The sequence below is a fragment of the Sander vitreus genome, chromosome 5 (genome assembly GCF_031162955.1).
Source record: "Sander vitreus isolate 19-12246 chromosome 5, sanVit1, whole genome shotgun sequence".
Classification (NCBI taxonomy): domain Eukaryota; kingdom Metazoa; phylum Chordata; class Actinopteri; order Perciformes; family Percidae; genus Sander; species Sander vitreus.
In genome coordinates, this window is record NC_135859.1 from 15,646,111 (window position 1) to 15,666,318 (window position 20,208).

Here is a 20,208-nt window from a genome sequence, read left to right on the forward strand (position 1 = left end):
AGATTGTCTGTTTCACTGTTGAATAATTTGAATAATGTGTTTCTTAAAAAACAAACCATAACAAAAGCGATTTGCACACACTGAATTCTGCTGCCACTGTATTTGAATATAAAACATAGCATTTCTCAGTTCACAGATGTGTGTTCTTAGCCTGGTAGGGCTGTCTTTGTTTGAATTCAACAAAGGATTTAGTTTGGCTGAAGCACCAACAGGTGTGTCTCCTGATCGTTTTTCACCAGCATTTGGTAAATCCTTTCACCTGCAAACACAAGTCTCACCAATCTACGAACATCATTGGCCTGAGGTACCTCTTTAATATCATGAGTTCAAAATTACTTTAAATAGTCAAAAATATTGCCAGTCTTCTCATACCTCTAAATACAATAATAATACCTACATTTAAATACCATAAGTTACAAAACAGGAGAATGAAAAGCTTATTATCCACTACTGTACAAAGGCATTCATTATCATTAACAATAGCATTAATATCAAGGTATTCCATCTCTGTCATTCGACTGTCAAAGATAAACCAGAAAGAAAAAAAATTGGGTAACTTCCTTTACATGGGTCTTATTCCAGTGTATTAACCTGTGTAACTATCTACAATATTTTAAGTACAGAATTAGGCTGTGCTAGCATTTAATGCAAATCTCTCGATATATAATGTAGTTACAACAGTGTTATAACACAGTGCAAACAGGGTGCTCATTTGAAAAAAAATATAAGCAGCATTTCATGTGAGAATATAGCTTTTTAGAAATTGAGTGATTATAAAGAAAGAGATTTTAAGATGCAGTTTTGGATTTAACTGGTACAGGAGCTGCTTTAGAAGTGTAAGTTTTGGTACAGAACGTTTAACACTATGTGTTTACATTGTGTTGTTGCGCATTTTGAATATATATTGAAGAGGTTTTCATTGTTTTCCTACAGACTAGATATTCTATAATAACTAAGCAATACTTTTCCGTAGGTTAATACACAACAATAAGCCACTGCAGGGCGTTACTGCATTTGAGTTATCCATCCATTCATTTACAATGTCATGAGTAGAAAGTAGTCTTATAGAGTTCTATAATTATATCATCAGTGTTTTATCCAGCGTAAAAAAGAATAGAAACTGAGTACAGTTCTCAATGTAAGTGAAAAACTGTGGCCAGTTCCACTGAGGGTGGAGATTTACGAACACCTAGATGACACTCTATAAGCCCTTCATGATGCACTACTTCGACCAGAAAGGGCTGCCACACAGGTTCGCGGTCAACAGTAGTTCACTTTCTGTCGGACAGGGGGAATCAGCTGAGTTGCATGTGACCTATCTGCATGAGTCCACTGAGTAGAGTACCTGATAGAGATAGATAGAGGTGTTGTATAGAGCCTGTCTGGTATTGCTCAGTGTGTGTGTGTGTGTGTGTATGTGTGTGTGTGTGTGTGCGTGCGTGCGTGCGTCTGTCTGTCTGTGTGTGTCTGTGTGTGGGCCTTGATGTCCAAAAACAGGGTCTTTCTCTCTCATAAATTACACACACATATTATATACAAACGTGTGTCCACGCATATGTGCTTTGAAGGCACGCGTTATGTCGCAGGTCAGGCCTTGTTTGGGAACACACACCACACTGAGTTTGGCAGGAAGACAGGTCAGGTGTCTGTGACGGTGGAAGCAGTCTGGATACAGGAATTTTCATTCCTCATGGGCACACACCCTCTAAAATTTCTGTGTGGCACGAACAATTCCTCTGGAAGATTCAATACTCAGCTATCATGTAGGATTTTATATAGGGTGTGAATATATAGGATATATACGTAAACCAAACTTCATTTCCCAGCAGCCCTGTGTAAATAGGTAATACTGGTTTGTTGAGAGCCATCCTTTAATTCTCTGTTTCCAGTGTCACTCCGCTGGCAGCCTGAGCTCAAACATGGTTTCTCTGTTCAGCACTTCTCTGTACAGTAAGTCACTTTGGATCAAAGCATCTGCTAGTTAGAGGACAATATTTTGGGGGGATTTGGCAGCTTTGGCGCAGTTCTCTGAGTCTTAACAGCAATTATTTCCACATGACTTTCAACATTCCCCTTGGAGGGGGCAGTTCAGAGAGAAAGAAAAGGGGTATGTGTGTGTGATGTGATGCTGCAAGCTGTGGTGCAGCTCTCCCAGTCAAACAGCAGGTGGCACTGAGGCACAGATCTCAAGTTAACTCTTTGAGAGTGTGTGGGTGGGTTTGGGGGGCAGTTGCAGTGTGCCAAGACAGGCATCCCTACTTCTGGAGAGATCAATTCAACCGAGGTTACGCCTACACCAGCCAATCAGAAGGCAAGATGAGGTAGTCCCTGCGTTGTCTTGAACTATAGAAGTGCCTGTGATTATTGGGAGCTTGATTAGGGGAGTTAGCTGCCCTTTTTGAGCAAAATCAGAATTGGGGCAGTGTAGTGTCTCAGTTTTGATGTGTGTGGGGTATAGGAGGAAGGTGGGGTATGGTGGGTAGAATCGGTGTGGTTGAGTTCGGGGTCTCAGTGTGTAAATTATCATATGGCTCTGTCTGTGAAGATTAGGCAGCTCCGTCTCTAGCTGGCCTCCTCTATGAGCCGAGCCAAGGTGTCTCTGAGCTCCGTCAGCTCAAAGATCTTGCCGTCCAGCAGCTCCAGCAGCGTCCGCAGGCTCTTCCTGAAATTCTCCTGCTCCTCCTGGTTCTCCTCCAGCCGCTGTTCGGCCCCCGCCAGCTGCTCCTCTAGCACCCGACTGCGCAGCTCCGTCTCCTGGAGAAGAGAAAGCATTGTTGTCAGGTTTGTGTCATTAGGAGGTAAATAATGACACAGGGCAAGCTGATAATTTGGGAAACAGTTATACTGTATGTACAATGCGTCTTTGTATCACTCACCTCAAGTTTCTGGGTAAGGGTGTCTTTCTGCTCCATCAGGTCATTCATGTTTTCCAATTCCTCTTTAAACTTTTCCATTTCCTGAAGGACATAAAACAGATTAAAAGGCTGTGGAGCATGTAGGGTATTGCTGCATGAGCTATTACATTTAAAGCAAGGCACTTCCCCCCTATCACACACACATGCACACACACACCTCTTCTTTATCCCTTAGCATATTCTCCAGTTCCTCTATGGTTTGGTTGAGTTCAGTCTTCTGGGATTTGATAGCCGGGGTTTGGTTGCTCTGGCACTCGAGCTCCGTCACCTAAAAGGGCAAGATGGAGATCAAATGTTAGATCCATGGAGAGAGAAGCTTATCTTTTATTTCCAGACTACCTCTTTTTAACTCTCCCTCATGCCAACAATCATCTCTCCTCTCTGTTTTTGCATCCTCTCATCTTGGCTTCACACCATTCCATCCAAATGATCCCTCTCATTTGATGTGAATGAATTAATCACACATGAAAACAAGCAAGCATTCCTGTGCCCCGTCCCTCACCCGTTTGTGTAGTCTCTCGGCCTCCTCCTGGTAGGCAGCCAGTTGTTGTTTCCACTGTTTGACGTTGGCTGTGGACTCCAGCAGAGCTGCCGTGAGCTTGGCATTGTTCCCCTTTAGTGCCTCCAGCTCAGCCTCCCAGTGTTTTGTCATGACAGGGCTGCAGAACACAGGGACATTCATACGGTCAGTTTACCGCAGCAACATAAGCTAAGTGCTCATGTTTTCATGCAATAGATGCAAGATATGTATATCTGAAAACCCGTGATGTCTGATTCTGCAAAATTGAGTTGTGAATGTGAAGGTTTATTTTTTTCACAGCATATCACAACCATTATTGTTTGTAACTATCCATCCATCCATCATTTTGAGACAATGGTTCCTTGGGCACAGATATGTAAAAGGACTTCCCCACCCCCTTCAGATCAAGACAATCCAGTTTGTGTTCACTTTGCATCTCTTTGTGGTTGTGTGTGTCTATTGGTCATCATTTTGGGTTTCTTTGATTGACATTTTGCAGGTGAAGCATGTGGGGCCCATTCAAAAATAATGCTTCCATCCATCCATCTTTACGCCAGCACTGACAGCTGACAAAGGCTTCAGCGGGCACTCAAGTTGGAGGTCGGCACTTCCTGGCCTGTATCTGTGAAAGCATCTGTCTGCCACATGAGTTGTAATCTGAGATTATATCCTCAGACTGGCTGGAGCCTAATCTGGTCCAGCTACTCACAGACGAGAAGATGAAATGAGAGATAAGGGAGAAGTGATTGAAAGTGATTGAATTGCATGATGGAGCGGCATGTGTGGGAGAAAAAGGCTGGATATGGTCTGGGTAGTCGATAGTTCAGGGTTGAAGTGTAATATTAGATATAGGTACAAACTCAACTTTCTGGAGGGTAAATGCTTCCATTGTGCATCTTCCCAGTTAGATATGAGCACTGCGGTATTAATTTAAGATTTACATAATTGCCCACTCCCTGTCTCTCACATAATGTCTGAATTGGGCAGGAGAATGTATGAGAGACCTAAACATTGTCGAGTACTGACATTGAGTCAAGTACTTATGAAAAGGAGCTCCTACTCCCACATACTTGACAGAAATCCCTCACAGCGGTGTGGAACCACATACACAGAAAAACACAAAAGGAAGCTTAGCTCGCTCAAGGAGTGATGAGGGTCTGTGTATGACCCATAACAATGTTGTTTTCAGTTTTGTTCCGCCCCCTCACTGACACACACACACACACACACACACACACACACACACACACACACACACACACACACACACACACACACACTATATATTCTCACACTGCAGCAGTACTCCACTATGCCATAACGCCCACTCTGTGAAGTGTAAAAGAGTGAAAACCTCAGATGTAATTCACACAGGTTTCCCACGGCACCTTCAGTTCTTACACAACAGCCACCCCCTCTATAAGTGCAAGTGTGTCTGCCTGTGTGACGCATAGGAGGGAGACGACACTTCATCCTACACATGCACATATTAACTGACACACAACCACTCACACACACGGAGCGATGCTGTCACCAAGGCATACAGCCCCGCCAATGTATAAACCCCACACAGCAGCGAGCAGCTCGGAGAGCAGGAGAGCAGGCGAGACGTCAAGATGTGCAGATGGAGACAGACGGAGAAAGCATAGGAGAGCGATGGAGGGAGAATTAGAGGAGAGAAGAGTGCAAGATGTTTTGACACTGGTGTTCGTCTTCATTAAATGAGTGGAAAGGCTGAAAGGGGGGCATCTTGTTGAGGACAGCAGAGCAGAGCTGAAGGTGTGTGAGACACATGGAGGGTAAGTTAGCTGCCACTGTGTCAAGGAACTGCTGATTGTAAAGATAATGTGATTATTTACACAATACAAATGAGGATTTTATTAGCTAATCATATTTTCTATATTTGCTGATCATTATGTCATTTATTTATATAATTCCACTTCTACTCATGCAAGAGCCAATTGTGATGTTAAACTGAAGAGCAATTACTTCCTTGTTTGTATCTGCTTGAAATTGTTAGGCAATTTTTGCCCTGTTTTTGAATACATTTAAAAAGTCTGTATTTGGTAGAGAATATTGTATCAGTATTACAGAGTTTAATATTTAGTATATCTGTTTTTATCTGTTTCATGTGAACAATATTCTGCCAACCAAAGCAGATGTGTCATGACAAAAAAGAGCACAGGATCAGATTTTTTGGGGTGTCGGGTTACTTTTTTTTATTGCATTTTACTTTGTTTTAATTGGTTAAAAAAAATTTTTTTTTAAATTAAATTCGGAATGTTTTTTGTGGTTTAACATAACATGTACACACTGCCAATACACCATGACTCTTGAATAAAACATCAACACTCTGTTTTGTGTTTTACTACTTCACAATGTTAAGTAGAATTCTCCTCCCAGGCTCAATAAAGCTAGCAAACACAAGGTTTGAAGATTTTTCTACAGCCCTCTTGTGTTTCTGCCGTGTCCTGACCACTGTGCGTTGTCAGGTAGGTTCTTCCTCCTCGCATAGCACTTCAAAAAGCAGGGAGCAAGAGCGGTTGCCATGGCAGCACTGGAGGAACGGAGGCTCATGGCACCCTGACGTATGACATCGGCACCGTCTTCGTTCACACAAACCCACCGACAGACGCCTGCATCCTCCAACACTAGAAGACCATTCACATACAGCCAAGGCAGTCCCAACTAAAGGTCTTCCAATATTCAGAACACCATTCAACAACTCCACCGCAGACCTGACAAACACGCCTACATCCTGGAATATAAAAAACCCTCTCACGGCCCTGCACCCTCATCCTCCTCGCTCTTCCTCTGCCCTATGCAGCCACACAAACCGGCCTACACAGCCCCACTAAGCAGCAGTGTGGTGTATATGTTATGGTGATAAGTCCTCATCTAATTCCAGACACATGGTAGAGAGACAAACCAAGACCATCATAGAGGTCTGGTGCAAAGAAAACAGCAAACACCTGTGTGTAGAGGTGTGTTTCTATATGTGGTTCTGAACCCACATGAGGTAATATACAAGTAAACACATTAAAGTACACTACAAACATTTTTATTCTTTTCTTTTGGCTATTAAATCAACAATAAGCTTATACACCATTACACAAATTGACATTGACAAAAAAAACATTTTCACTGCAGCTTGAGGCACATGAGACGCTGATGGAGCCACTGTAAGAGGTGATGGACATGTGAGATGATGCACATGGAAGATATTGAATAGAAGAAGTATGGATCATTGAGAGAATAGATAGAAAGAGGGAGAGTTATGTGGTAAAATATTTGGACTGTCCTAGCATCTACACTCTCTGCATATGCCTCTGAGAAAATGTGAGACTGAGGTTTGCTTGCCATCTTGAATGTGGAGAGTCGACCCAGTCTCCCACGCATGCAGCATTAATAGACACATCAGCAGCAATGCTGCAGCAGGCAGTGGGTGTTCTCTCTACATTATGCTCTCGCTGCACACTCAGATCTGTGTAGCCTTTCAGAGTTCATGATGTAGCGGTAGGGATTTCTAAGCATCTGCACTTGAGCTTGTCACAGCTTTACAGGCTTTAACACACTAATAAATAATACTTTTAAAGATCTCTACAATGATCTTTAAATATCTAAAAAAAAAGAAGATAAAAAAAATAATGATAATACATTAAGCGATTGATTGATATCTTTAATTAAGAAGAATCGCAGCCAGAGAAATAATGAAACGAGTGGCACAAGATTACAGAGATTTTACAAATGAAGACCAAGACCTGTGTACAGGTCACAGTAGATAATAGGGACATTTTCCTCTCCTGAGAAAAAAACACTTCACTCACTCAAATAATTCAAACTCATTGTTCCATGCCCTTCTGTTCAGTTTATTTGTTCTAGTGAGTGTGTGTGCAGTTGGAGAATGTTTAGGTATATCAGTGACTCATGCATAGAGTTTATACAATGCACCTCTCACCTCTCTCTGTCGTTCTCTCGCTCTCTCCGGCTTCTGACACACACACACACACACACACACACACACACACACACACACACACACACACACACACACACACACACACACTCTGCGGGCCTGTCTGTCTTTCTCTGCCTCCCACTACCCCACAGTATGTTATATAAGTCTTACATTAAAACGCTTCATCAACACCGTTTTGGTGAACCTCACAACCACACAACTCTTCAGAGAGACATTATACAAATCAAAAATATTTACATGGAACTTTGACCCTTTTTTATCTTACACAATCCACTAAATATGAACCAGTATTGACAATCACAGAGAATATGAATTATCCATTTCAATATTCAGTCTGCTGACAGGACACAAAAACAGCAGGAATGTATACAGTGTAACAGTAGTGCTGCATGCATAGAAGTGACACCGTCACATACTCCGTAATGCACCAAACACCATAAAAGTCAAAAGATTTGAATTTTCAATTAAAAAGATATTATTGCATTGCAGTAGGCAAACATATATCACCATAAATATATGTGAGTTTCTTTAACAAGCATGCTTAGAGTGAACAAAATAATAACTTGAATAATTCCTTATTCCTGAGAAACACTCAAAGTAACATGGTCCATGTGAAGTGTAAGCAAAAATGTCAGTGATATAATTCATTGCACCAATATTCCTCCTGTCTGGAGTGATGGCGTGCTGTTTTACCTTAATTGTTAGCAGTTAGTAAACAGGCAGTGCACCAGGTTTGTAAAGAAGGCCCTCCCTGTTGCTGACCTGCAATCAGGTTCCTATTTTTGGGAAAGTTTGTGCCTAAACATTTTTTTGTTTTGTGCAGTTATGATGTTGCAGTTTTCAGGACTTGTAATGACATCCCTATCAGAAAGAGCAGACCCGACAAGTCTTATACTGCTCCCTAGAGAGGAAAAACATGAGAGAGCAGCAGTGAATAGAGGGAGTTCACTACCATGCTGACATGCAACATATATACAGTAGGTGCACACAGACGAAAAGAAAGACATAGAGGAAGAAAGGTGTACACTTCTGTGCCTCAGACAAACAGAATAGTAAAAGAAATCATAATAATTAATCTATTGTAGTATTGTTTGTGTGTGATCTATGTGCCAGTGAGTGTGTGTGGTCAGACTTTTACATCTGTACTGTAGTAAACAGGACAACAAGGGACAGTGAACGCATTACAATGTGGGGTGTACCTGTGTGCGAAGGCCAGTGCGTTCTGAGACGGCTCTGGACGCGTGTCTGAGTTGGGAGTCGTGTCACAGATGTCATCTGTGCCGTTGATGTTTTCCATGGGCGGAGTCACTGGGGTCAAAGGTGACGAGAGCTCGCCACCTGGAGACTCCTACATGTGAAATAAAGTTGTTCAGCTGTTACTACTACCAAATAATCAATAAAACACAACTGAATTATTTTAATCAGTGTATTCTTCTTTACACTGTTAGTCATTGTGACTAGATATGGCAAGTATTGTGAAATCATTTTAAAATCTGGGTGGGGAAAGTGAAAAAGCAGCGCTTGTCCCTCCCTCATTACCACCACTGAGGTGCCCTTGAGCAAGGCCCTTAACCCAAACCGCTCCAGTGGAGCTGCTCAGCGGCCAGCAGATCAGACTGTGGTTGTACCGAGCAGCTTCCAGGTATGAATGTGTGAATGTGACAGGTCGTCGTTGCAAATGAGATTTACCTGGATAAATAAATCTATTTACCTGGATAAATAAAGGTTAAAAAAAAAGCTTACGTCTCCTACATTTTTAGTTATTAATGGTGTCTGGATGCTTTTTCCAGAGACACAGCCTTAAGCGTACAAGAAATGGTGCGTTTAACATGACCAAAAACAGAAACAGTGATTTGTTTAGATTAAATAGAAAGGAACTGGGTAGTAGTTAGCATGAGAAAATATAGAGCACTGCTTGTAGCTAACAACTATTTTCCTTACTGATTATGCTGTCAATTGTGTGTTTTACGATTAATCGATTCATTTACGCTAAGGTCACATCTTGCAATGTCTTGGTTTGTCAGACCAACAGTTTAAATTTCTAAGACGATTCATTTACAATGATTAAAAGATTACAACATGTTTCGAGAAGCAGGATCCAGTGATATGTTTCCTTGATAAATGACTTTAACAATTAAGCTATTATCCAAAATGGTTCTCATATATTTTCTGTAAATTCACTGATTGTTTAATCAACTAATAATTTCAGTCCTACAGCACTTACAGAAATTGACTTATAATAACTCCTCTATAATTAACTTAAATTGTAATTTATAAAATGTGTAATAATTAACTTGAGCGATCTTAACAACCTCTTATTACCAGAGATGGCAACAAGATAAAAAGAAAATTGCATATATTAATTTGGATCATCCTTCTCCTGACATGAGAAATCACAGAGGTAGGTGTATGTGTGTGTGTGTGTGTGTGTGTGTGTGTGTGTGTGTGTGTGTGTGTGTGTATGTGTGTGTTTTTAGTGGTGGTGGAGGTGCTGTCTTTCACACTCATAAAGCTCTTGCTGTGCATGTAAAAAGCGTCTTGAGCGTCTTTAGTGAGCAGTTCCACATGCATAGGCCATTGAATAGCTTACTATAGCACTGGGAAATTGCAGAATTACAGATTAATGCTTATCTTTATATCCCATACAACCACAGAATTATACGAGAGACAAATCATTTAGCTGCTGCTCGTACATAAAACAAAGCTATTAAAACTCAGGGCTTGGGCACAATATATAGCACAATGACACTGCCTGTATGTCTCTAATGGACAAGAAGGAAGTGAGAGATAAGAGAAAGATTATGGTTAGTGCTACATTTTGTGCTTCACATTCATTCAATATCTGTTCATGATGCACGTCCACTGGGGTCTGGCCTATTGGGATCAGCATAAAGCATTTAGCTCTGTGTTTTCTCATCTTGTTTTAGCGGAGTAAGTCCTCTGGAATTTTCTCTAGCATGTTTATAGAAGAGAAAAGAGAGGATCTGGAGGTTAGAAAGAAAGCCAGCAGGCATGTAGGTTAAAACACTGACTTTCAGTAGTGAAACAGAGCAGCTTGAGGAGAGCACTGCAGGCTTGTAGCAGGAGGGCTGCAGCCTTTATAGTAACAGCAATATCTCCAGTGTCACCACTATAGTGTGGCCGTGGCCAGCACATATACAGCCTTTAACCCCTGATGAGAGTAAAGCTGTCCACTTGGCTTTATTAAAAAACATCCTCCCATGGGAAGCACAATACACTGTAGCATTTCAACCCATGTGGGCCGCAGCATTAATAGTACATTAATAGACCGCAGTACAGCGGGGGGCTGCTCCCCTAGCCTCCATAATGAACAGACGAGGACATGAAGCCTGTTAACAGCCCTTAGATTAAAGCACAGATTTCTCTGGGGATTCTCCTCTGAAACAAGATCATTTTCTTTCAGATAACTATTACATATTCCACGCAAACAAATACTTAACATACAGCTTTGTTTTTTTCTTGAAATGTATAGGGTGGATAGAGTACATACACAGAAAATGTACCACACTGGTGTATATTATATCAGGACTGTTGTTCTTAACCTCAGTGCCTTGATCTCCCAGGGGTTCATGCAGCAGGGGAAGGCAACTTAGTACATTTACTCAAGTAATGCACTTAAATACAATTTTGAGAAACCTTTATGAGTGTATGCTACTTTATACATTCATTATACATTATACATTAAGAAGAGAATATTGTGCTTTTTACATTTATTTGACAGATAATTACTGGTTATTTTTTGGCTTAAGAGTTTATATATATATATAAACTCTTAAGCCAAAAAATACAAATTGATTTTTTATACAAAAATAAATTTTTGTATAAAAATATGTTTTTTTATATGCACATATGCATATAAAAAACGTACAATTAACTTATCAATCACGATAGATTTTTAAAGATTAAATTAGTCATTTCTGACCTTTTTGGCTTTTGAACCCTCAAAAGCCAACTGTTGGCAGTTTGCAGTTCCTTCAAAGAGACATTTTCCCCTCTAAACTTCACTTTATTATACCCTACATAGCCTACTGAACGTACCTGAGAAGGAGACGTGGCCATCTCCATCTTTTCTTGACTCTTCTCTTTAGCGAGCCGTGCTGCTTCTTTATACTCTGCAAACTTCTCTGCAAACTGGACACAGAAGACAGCCATCAGTAATGACTGTAATTCATAGAGTCATACTGTGGTTTAAACTGTTCAGTAAAGCCATATGTGCGCACACACACACACACACACACACACACACACACACACACACACACACACACACACACACACACACACACACACACAGATCAGTGTGTAATACGTCAGTCTTGAAGCTGGGGAAATTTTTCTCTTTTTTTTCTTATTCTTACATGTTTGCTATTTATTGTTGTATTTGTATGATCTTGTGTGGTCACTGCTGCAAAACCAATTGCCCCTTTTTGGACAAATAAAGTTCTACTTGACTTGACTTGACTTGACTTGACTTGATAGGGAGAAGCTGTTGCCAATAACGACCCACAGTTGAACTTTACCTTACCCATAATGTCTTAGCAGAAACATGACCTAACTAGGTCACTGTTAGTGACCTCTTCTATCACAGATATATACTTATGCTTTCGCATACACACACACACACACACACACACACAGAACAAAATAGACTGTGCCATTGTGTTTTCCTTGTTGAGATTTTTGTTAATAATGTTGTTTTGTTTAATCAGAATTTGCTAGTGGCTGAAGTTGATCTCAGGAGTTATTTTAGTCGAGAGCACAGATACATCCAGCGAGCCTGAAGCAGTAAGGTGAGCTCAGCTGAGTGGATTTGAACAAATATAAACACCCTGGCACATCCACACAAGCCCATATCGCCAATGTCCCTTTAGGGTGTGGTTCATCACCGACACTACTCCCACGGTGTTACAGAGTAATTTAGTATATACAGTACAGCAGAGGGCTGAGTGGTGAGGAAATCAAATTGGCAGAGCTGCTGGAGCCGATCTTTTTTCTGCCATTAGTGGAGTTGCAATACGTAACTCAATATCATTTCACTTCACTGCAATTATAGTTCTGGTACGGTGATCTAAATGCAGTAGTTCTCAGTGTAAGTGCTTCAGGAGTGTTGCACCACAGTTATCTGAGAAGTGAATCTGATTATTTCAACTTTAGAACATAAAAAATACTTCTAATTGGCTGGTAGATGTCTGTTAAAACTGCATATTGATACACTCCAGACACAGTTCCTCACAACAGTGTTATTACCACTGTGAATAGTAGTCAAACTAAACATGCTCTACATTAGCCAAGAAGATGAGAAAATGAACACACTGCATGTGTAGCTTGCAAACTCTTTTTTTGGACCTCGGGGACCCCACTCATCAGTCCGACTGCCTTTTCTGCCGACGGTCAGCCGTCTGTTGGTGTGTAACAGGCCTATGCCGGTGAATCGACAATGGTGTAATGATTCAGTTTGACTCCCAAGACAAGACGATGCTCACCCGACTGGCCAATAGGAACGTGGCCCGCCCATGACATTATTTTCACAGCGAGAGCAAAATCCTGACACGAGAGCAAAGACTTAGGTTTTGAGACTGAGAAGAAAAACGTTTTGAGAGAAAATGTTTTCACACTGATAGCAAAAAATATATATTTGAGAGTTTAAAAAAGCATTTTGAGAGAGATTTTTTTTTCTCAGAAATAATTTTTTTATGTTCTATGAGAAAATAATTTCTCTCAAAACTTTTTTTAGTCTCAAATATTATTATTTTTTGCTATTGGTATGAAAACTTTTTCTCTCAAATATTCTTTTTTCTCTCAGATCATTTATTTTCTCGCATGTAATAAAGACACAAATCTAGCTCCATACAGAAGCCGGGATAGCCAGACTTTTGGTCCCTAATTTGAGTCATGCCCCAAAAATCAAGCCAAAACTTAGAGGATCCTGGTGACATCGTCATGGTTATTTCCTCACACTTTGAGCTCCCTCCTGAGCCACTGAATGAATACATTATACATCTGTTCTCAAAGGTCATATACTTCTTCTCAAGGAATAAACTAAACTACACTGATGTAAACCAATATGTAAAATTGGTGTGTCCCCTATAAGCCAATCTTTTGGGCTTAGAATTTTCGAGAGTAAATGATTGGGAAAGGGGAGTTTAAGATATAAACAATAGTTGTCGAGGGAGGGAATTTCGGGACATCAAAAGACGAGTTTATACTGCTGAGTTTGTGTGTGTGTGTGTGTGTGTGTGTGTGTGTCTGTGTGTGATACCTTGGCTAGATGATGCTCAGTGGAGAATCCCAGGCCGTAGACAGTGTTAGCTCGACTGTCCGCCCACTGGCCAAACTTCTGTGAGGTCTTTGTGAACGTCATGTTGGGACTGATGGTGCTGTTGATTATTGCCTGTAGGACAAAGGCAACACACTTAACACATATTAAATTAACTTTATTACTGCAGTGTGTTTAATATGTGTGTGTGTGTGTGTGTGTGTGTGTGTGTGTGTGTGTGTGTGTGTGTGTGTGTGTGTGTGTGTGTGTGTACAAGAGAGAAAGGGGGTCAGATGAAAAGGCAAGGAGAATTTAAAGCCAATTTGCTTTTTGTATTTCTGAATGAAGATTATTCACACACACATAAATCAGGACGACAGATGACAATATCTATGAAACATATTGTTGGAACACACAGTTCACACATTAAAACCTCAGCTGTATCTCTACTTTATCTTTCTGTAACTGGTGGTATTAATGTCTTGATCATGTGCCTATCAGACTCTCCAAAGTATTGCAGCATTGCCAAAAGAATCAGCCAATTAATTGAGCTATAATCGATTACTAGAACCTTTATCGTCAACAATTTGGATAATCATGCTTCTAGCTTCGCAAATGGAGGATTTGCTGCTTTTCTCTGTTTCAAGTCATTGTGAAATGAATATCTTTGGTTGAACAATTTCTTTTAATGCATCACCTGGGGCTTCTGTATTTCTGACACTCTATAGATTACTGTAAATGATTAATCAATTATTCAAAAAATATATAATTGATCATAGTTGTATCCCTTTACTTCATCTGAAAAAAATAGCTTTGTGTTTGTGTTTATGTTTGTATGTATGTGTGAGAGACAGGGGAAGCCTGGAAGAACAGTACATAGCTTCCAGTGGCGCAGGCTGACACCCACCAACACAATAAAATCAATTTCTGAAAGCTAACAGAGGGCTGCTAAGTTTGACTGTGATTTAATGTATGCACACACAAGGAGTGATGACAGAGAAATGAAATATATATTCATGACTGGTTTCTAAAGATTTACATCTTCAATAGGAACCAATGGACCTGGTCTTAATACAACAGACAGGGTTAGTGGAAGTAAGATAGTTAGTCTTTTTCTTTTTATTAGTTTCTTGACACTAATAAATATATTTTCTAATTGACATGAGCTAAAATAGAAGGCTACCTCTAGGTTTTATTTAATTCAGCCTCGCTTGTTAAATAACATTAATGGAGAACAAATGAATGGCTGATTAATTAGCAGTGTTGTGTAACGGTTGACATTCTGGTTTCCATTAATACATAACAATGAGTTTGGGAGGGGTAGCAGTCAGTGAGTTTATGTGTTACACAATAGCTGAATTTAGTGATCAACTATCTATTGAGTGCTGTGCGATATGAGAGGGTTGCTCAGTTGTCCATCACAAATGGTTCACACACAGTTGGTGATCACTGAATGCAAACTCTGCGACTTTGCTTTGCTCCCATCAGTCTTTCACATTTGTCCGACCTTCTCGATCACCTGGCTTCACACTTTTCTGTCTTTGCTGCACTAGTTATTTCTTTTACCACCCATTCTTTTCACTCTGTCATCTGTTTCTCTCATTTAACTTCACCCCTCCTTTCTCCATAACTGGTGGCGAGTGTTCATGTGTGTGACTGGTCAGTCCCTATAAATCAAACCATGCCCAGCAGAAATATCCCTCCCGGATCTCTAACAAGAATATCCTCAGACATAAAGTGTGGACTCTCAACTGCAGACAGACACACACACACACACACACACACACACACACACACAGACATGCACACACAAACACAGTTGTTGCATACCTACCTACACACAATGAAACATGAGCTGTCAGTCTTGGGACAGGCTGCAGCACTGACCTCTTTTAAGATGTGTTTGCACATTAGATTCCAGTACAGAGCTTATTAACATCATTAACACTCAGTAGATCACAGTGCCCCTAAAATCTCCTGGAAGGCTGTTTGACATCTTTATAAAACCATGTCAGTTGGCAGAAATAAAAAAATTGGGGGGTACTGTATAAAGAAATCTGTGTTTTGTGTGCGACAAAGTGTGTACAGTTACAGTAATAATCAGAATCAACTGCTCACCTTGGTGCCATCCAGGCTGATGATGCGGTAAACATTGCGCGTACTGTCGTAGAAGTAGGACACAGTGACGGCATGCTTACTGGTGGGCAACCAGTTCTTCTTGGTGTTGGGGTCAATCTGGAAGACGTGGGCCCTCGTGCTGTAGATGGGCTGCTCCCTGAACGGGACGAAGAAGAAGTGATGAACCTCTTTGTGCCGCAAAACCAACGTCTCACCAAACCCACCACCAGCACTGCAACTCCTATTTCCCACAGGTGAGTCAGATCGCCCTGGCAACCGAATTACCAACTCGCCATCCTCCATAGTTACACCACAGTAAGAAAGGCTGTCAAAGGACTACCACATATACTCATTGCCATGTGTAAATGGATAACAAGCTAACTGAGCCGTCATACTACAACTGAGTTCCCGCATACACCAAAAGTCTACACTTCCTCTCATACATTATCGCTCTACTTGTGAACCAATACACTGAATGGATGCAGCTATTCAACAGAAACTCTTTCTGTCTTTCAATCTGTGTAAGCCGGCGCTGTCTCTCTCCCTGCTCTGATATGGAAATGCCTGCAGCACTGAGCGAGGGTCACACAGGGGAGTACAGAAGGGGAAAGGAGAGGGTTTAAGGCTAAATATAGACAGAAGTCCACGGTTAACTACCAAAGACACACCCCACAGAGTTGCAGTTTCCACACAGACACATAATGCATGCCCATATACTTTATAAACATGCACACAAACTATGACACCGAAGTGATGAATCATAAATCTGCATTTATGTCTGTCATGAGTGTATGGATTTGTGCCTCTGTAGCTTAAATCAGTAGATGATCAAAACTCCATGATGGGCTCAGTTTAAGATGACTTAATTCCTTATTGACCCCTGTATGACACTCAAATAGGATTCACCCCTATTAATATTTGGGATTATTTAAGTCATCTTTGTTTTTTTGACCATCCAATCATCTGTCACTCATGCGACACCTTCACCCTTTGTCCGTTTATCCCTCACTCCTTGCTCTTACCATGCCCTCATATATTCCAGCATTCATTGTTGGGGCTTCTTAGGTAATATTTACAGTCAGTACACACACACAAACACACACACACACGCACACACACACACACGCACACGCACACGCACACGCACACACACACACACACACACACACACACACACACACACACACACACACACACACTCAAAGCACAGGGTGCAGAGGGAGATATTCTGGGCTGGCAGTGCTGGCAGAGCAGGAGATAGAGAAGTGCTTACACTGCACTGAGGGGGTGATGGGGGACATCAAAGGCTTGCTGTATAAATGAATATTAAAATTCAGCGGCAACACCCCTCCTGTGTGTGATTAGCCAAGACTGGAAAAGAAAGAAAAACACAGAGCGAGAGAGAGAGAGAGAGAGAGAGAGAGAGAGGGGGGGGGGGACTTCGACAGCAAGAGAAAGAAAATGATGGGGAATGTGGAGAATATAGGAAGTCAGAGAGTGAATCTGGGCAAAGCTGCTTGTGGAGTGCTGTGCACAAATTATTATAATCGACAGCAGTCCCAAGTGGCGGAACTGTGAGTCATTCAAATCTCTCCCAGCACACATCACACAACGGCCTGTCCGTATGATCTGTGCAATAGCCGCTTGGCAACTGGCAACATTTTTCATTGCATAATTTGACGGAGCTGTGGCAAATTTTGTGCTTGATTTTGTTTGTACCAAACACAGCAACATTCTTGTGCTTTGATTTTTACATGAACGTCTGTGCCAAAGAGTTTTGTTCCAAAACAACACCCACCACCAAAAAAACAAAAAAACAATACTTAATCCTACAACCAAACTTTTAAAAGAAAGCCCAATAAATGATGGAATGTGATTCAAGTTAAATGCTGCTTTCTTACAATTTATAACAATAACCTATTTATATATTTTTCTTCCTCAAAAGCATGCATATCCATAACACCTAAGGCATCAGGCCTATCATACATGCTCCCACTAGAGTGATTCTGGTCTGCGCCAATAGCCTGTCAGAGTAACCGGTTATGGGATTGCATGGAGGTCAATTCAGTGTGTGTTGATCCTCGCACTCTAGCGATGAACAGTACATGTAGGCTGCATTGGGACGCAGCAAAAGCAGCAGGGAACGCCTAAGATGCTCTGTATCTTCCATCAATGCATGAAAGAAGTGCATAAAAAAGTGTGAATGTGAAAACAAAAGCTTCCCCGCACTATAAGAGGTGGAACATGGTCAGAGGAAATGGAAGAGGAAAGAGGAGAATGGAGAATGGAGAAGAAGAGAAGAGTAGAGTAAGCAAGGTGTGTAATTTTAGTGGGATGTGAATGAGTTGTAGAGGAGAAAGTGTGGAGGAGGGAGGAAAAACACCGAGGAGGAAGGGAAGGGGTGTTTGGCATACAGAGTGTACTGCGTGACACAGGGGCAGGTGATGGAAAGTGAATGGTAAAACAAAGAGAGAGAGAGAGAGAGAGAGAGAGAGAGAGAGAGAGAGAGAGAGGGAGGGAGAGTGATGAAGTGAGAGAAGAAGGGTGGGATGAGGAGAACATGGAGGAGGTGATGAATGTAGGAGAGGATAAAGCGCTCAGAAGAAGATGAAGGAAGTGGGAAGCTCTGAACTGCTACACAGTGTGGTATTAACAATTACATGAACTATGGCTGCTCAAAACAAAAACATATTTTCTCACTTACCTCTAGGCATCTAGCCATAATAGTTTTGATTTTATTTGCCCAGGTTTTAAGATATTTCTGTCTCCGCCCCAGTACAATGGAGGCGAATGAAAAATACATAGATAATCCAAATGTGAACAGTTATCATTAAGTGATATTAAGTTATCATTAAGTGTGGGGCTTCTTAGGTCATATTTACAGTCAGTACACACACACACACACACACACACACACACACACACACACACACACACACACACACACACACACACACACACACATACATACATACACACACACATCTGCAGTTCCAGGAGTGGCAACAGGTGTTGCCTATAGCGCCCTTTTGTGCTTTAGGGGTTTAATGCACAGATGTGGACACTCAGTCTTCATGTCACAGTGTGTAACCAAGCAGCTTTCTCTCTCTCTCTCTCTCTCTCTCTCTCTCTCTCTCTCTCTCTCTCTCACACACACACACACACACACACACACACACACACACACACACACACACACACACACTCATTTTATTCCACAAAAGGCGGCATTTTATTTTCTACTTCAGTGTCTTTAACTTTGTAGCTGCCCCTCTTTCTGCAAATGCTCACAGTGAAATAAAAGCATAATGAAACAGTCCATCTCAGGAGATCTCCCTTTCCCTTGCTACCTCCACTCCCGCCTCTCTCGACAAGTTGTCCTTGTTTCCAGAGTTCTATATTAATTCAACAGAGTAGAGCTTGAAGGCAAGTAGATCTTATTTAAGGTAGAGAGAGGTCATTAATGAGAGAGCTCCCTGTTGCTCTATTTACTGGGAGCATCTTCGATGACCTGAGATGTGCCTGTGAACACACTCTCTCACACACACCCACACAAACAGGCAAAGACAGGGAGAGAAACTGAGTCCGTCTGTGCATTAATTGCATTTAGCCAAGGAAGTGAGAGCACACCAGAGAAAGTGTTGATAGGCATCTCCAGTTCTCGTTCAACACTAATGTTCTCTTCTGTGCCATTACCATTAGAGCTCTAAGTAGCTTGGTATTCAGCCACAAGGCCTGAAGTGAAATATGACTCTATCTCTCTGTGCCATTACTGCTAGACAAGCAGCCACACAGCAGATCTGCACCTATGTATGCTTTTATCTCATCTGCACCTGCACATATTCAGACTTTAATATACACACACTGTATGTAGCAGTGCTTTGAATCACAGTTTACAATTTATTCCACTGTAGATCAATTGAGTCATTGAGTCAGTTGCATAACAGTAACTTAGTCACCAGTGTGACAGAGCCCAGTGGAGAGCTGAAGCTGAGTGGGAGACTGCTGCTGAATGATGTGCTGCCCACACTGTAGGAGGGCAGAGTGGGCCCTGGGAAGTCTCCAGTGTATTGCAAATAGTTAATGCAGGAGTTTTGGCTGATGTCTTGCCATCGCAACAAGCTTGTGCCATATTGTTAACCTGCTGTTGTGCAACTAATCACAATGAACTGCAAGAGACAGCTATTAATGAACACAGGCTTGGTGGGGGGAATGGACTGCTGAGCTCAGGGTTAGGGGACAGGCAAATAAGCAGTGCTGCGCACTAGGCGTATATATCACTGAATGGTGCCTGTTGTTGATGTGTAAGATAGCAGTCAATGTGCTGCCATAGAGACAGGAAGCCACTTTCTGTCATTAGAGCATGGTGCAGCATTGTAGCTGCTGACATTCCCCTTCT

The 20,208-nt window shown here is 41.5% G+C and overlaps 1 protein-coding gene across 1 annotated transcript; it reads right to left on the bottom strand.

Moving 5' to 3' along the window:
* Window positions 1-155: 155 nt before the first annotated feature.
* homer1b (homer scaffold protein 1b) lies at window positions 156-16,112 on the bottom strand. Its single transcript, XM_078250568.1, has 8 exons — window positions 15,810-16,112; window positions 13,695-13,826; window positions 11,474-11,566; window positions 8,614-8,762; window positions 3,418-3,574; window positions 3,073-3,183; window positions 2,877-2,957; window positions 156-2,754 (listed from the first exon to the last, which is right to left on the bottom strand). Exons 1-8 carry the CDS (start codon window positions 16,110-16,112, stop codon window positions 2,563-2,565), a joined length of 1,218 nt encoding a protein of 405 aa, XP_078106694.1. The 3' UTR covers window positions 156-2,562.
* Between the last annotated feature and the right edge of the window lie 4,096 nt (window positions 16,113-20,208).

What these genes read in the sequence shown, in the direction of transcription:
- homer1b (XM_078250568.1), bottom strand. Translation starts at nt 16,112, where the DNA reads ATGGAGGATGGCGAGTTGGTAATTCGGTTGCCAGGGCGATCTGACTCA. An exon ending in TCAGCCTGGATGGCACCAAG is followed by an intron (nt 13,827 to 15,809) that starts GTGAGCAGTTGA and finishes TTTGTCCTACAG; the next exon opens with GCAATAATCAACAGCACCAT. An exon ending in CCCTTACCCAGAAACTTGAG is followed by an intron (nt 2,755 to 2,876) that starts GTGAGTGATACA and finishes TCTCTTCTCCAG; the next exon opens with GAGACGGAGCTGCGCAGTCG.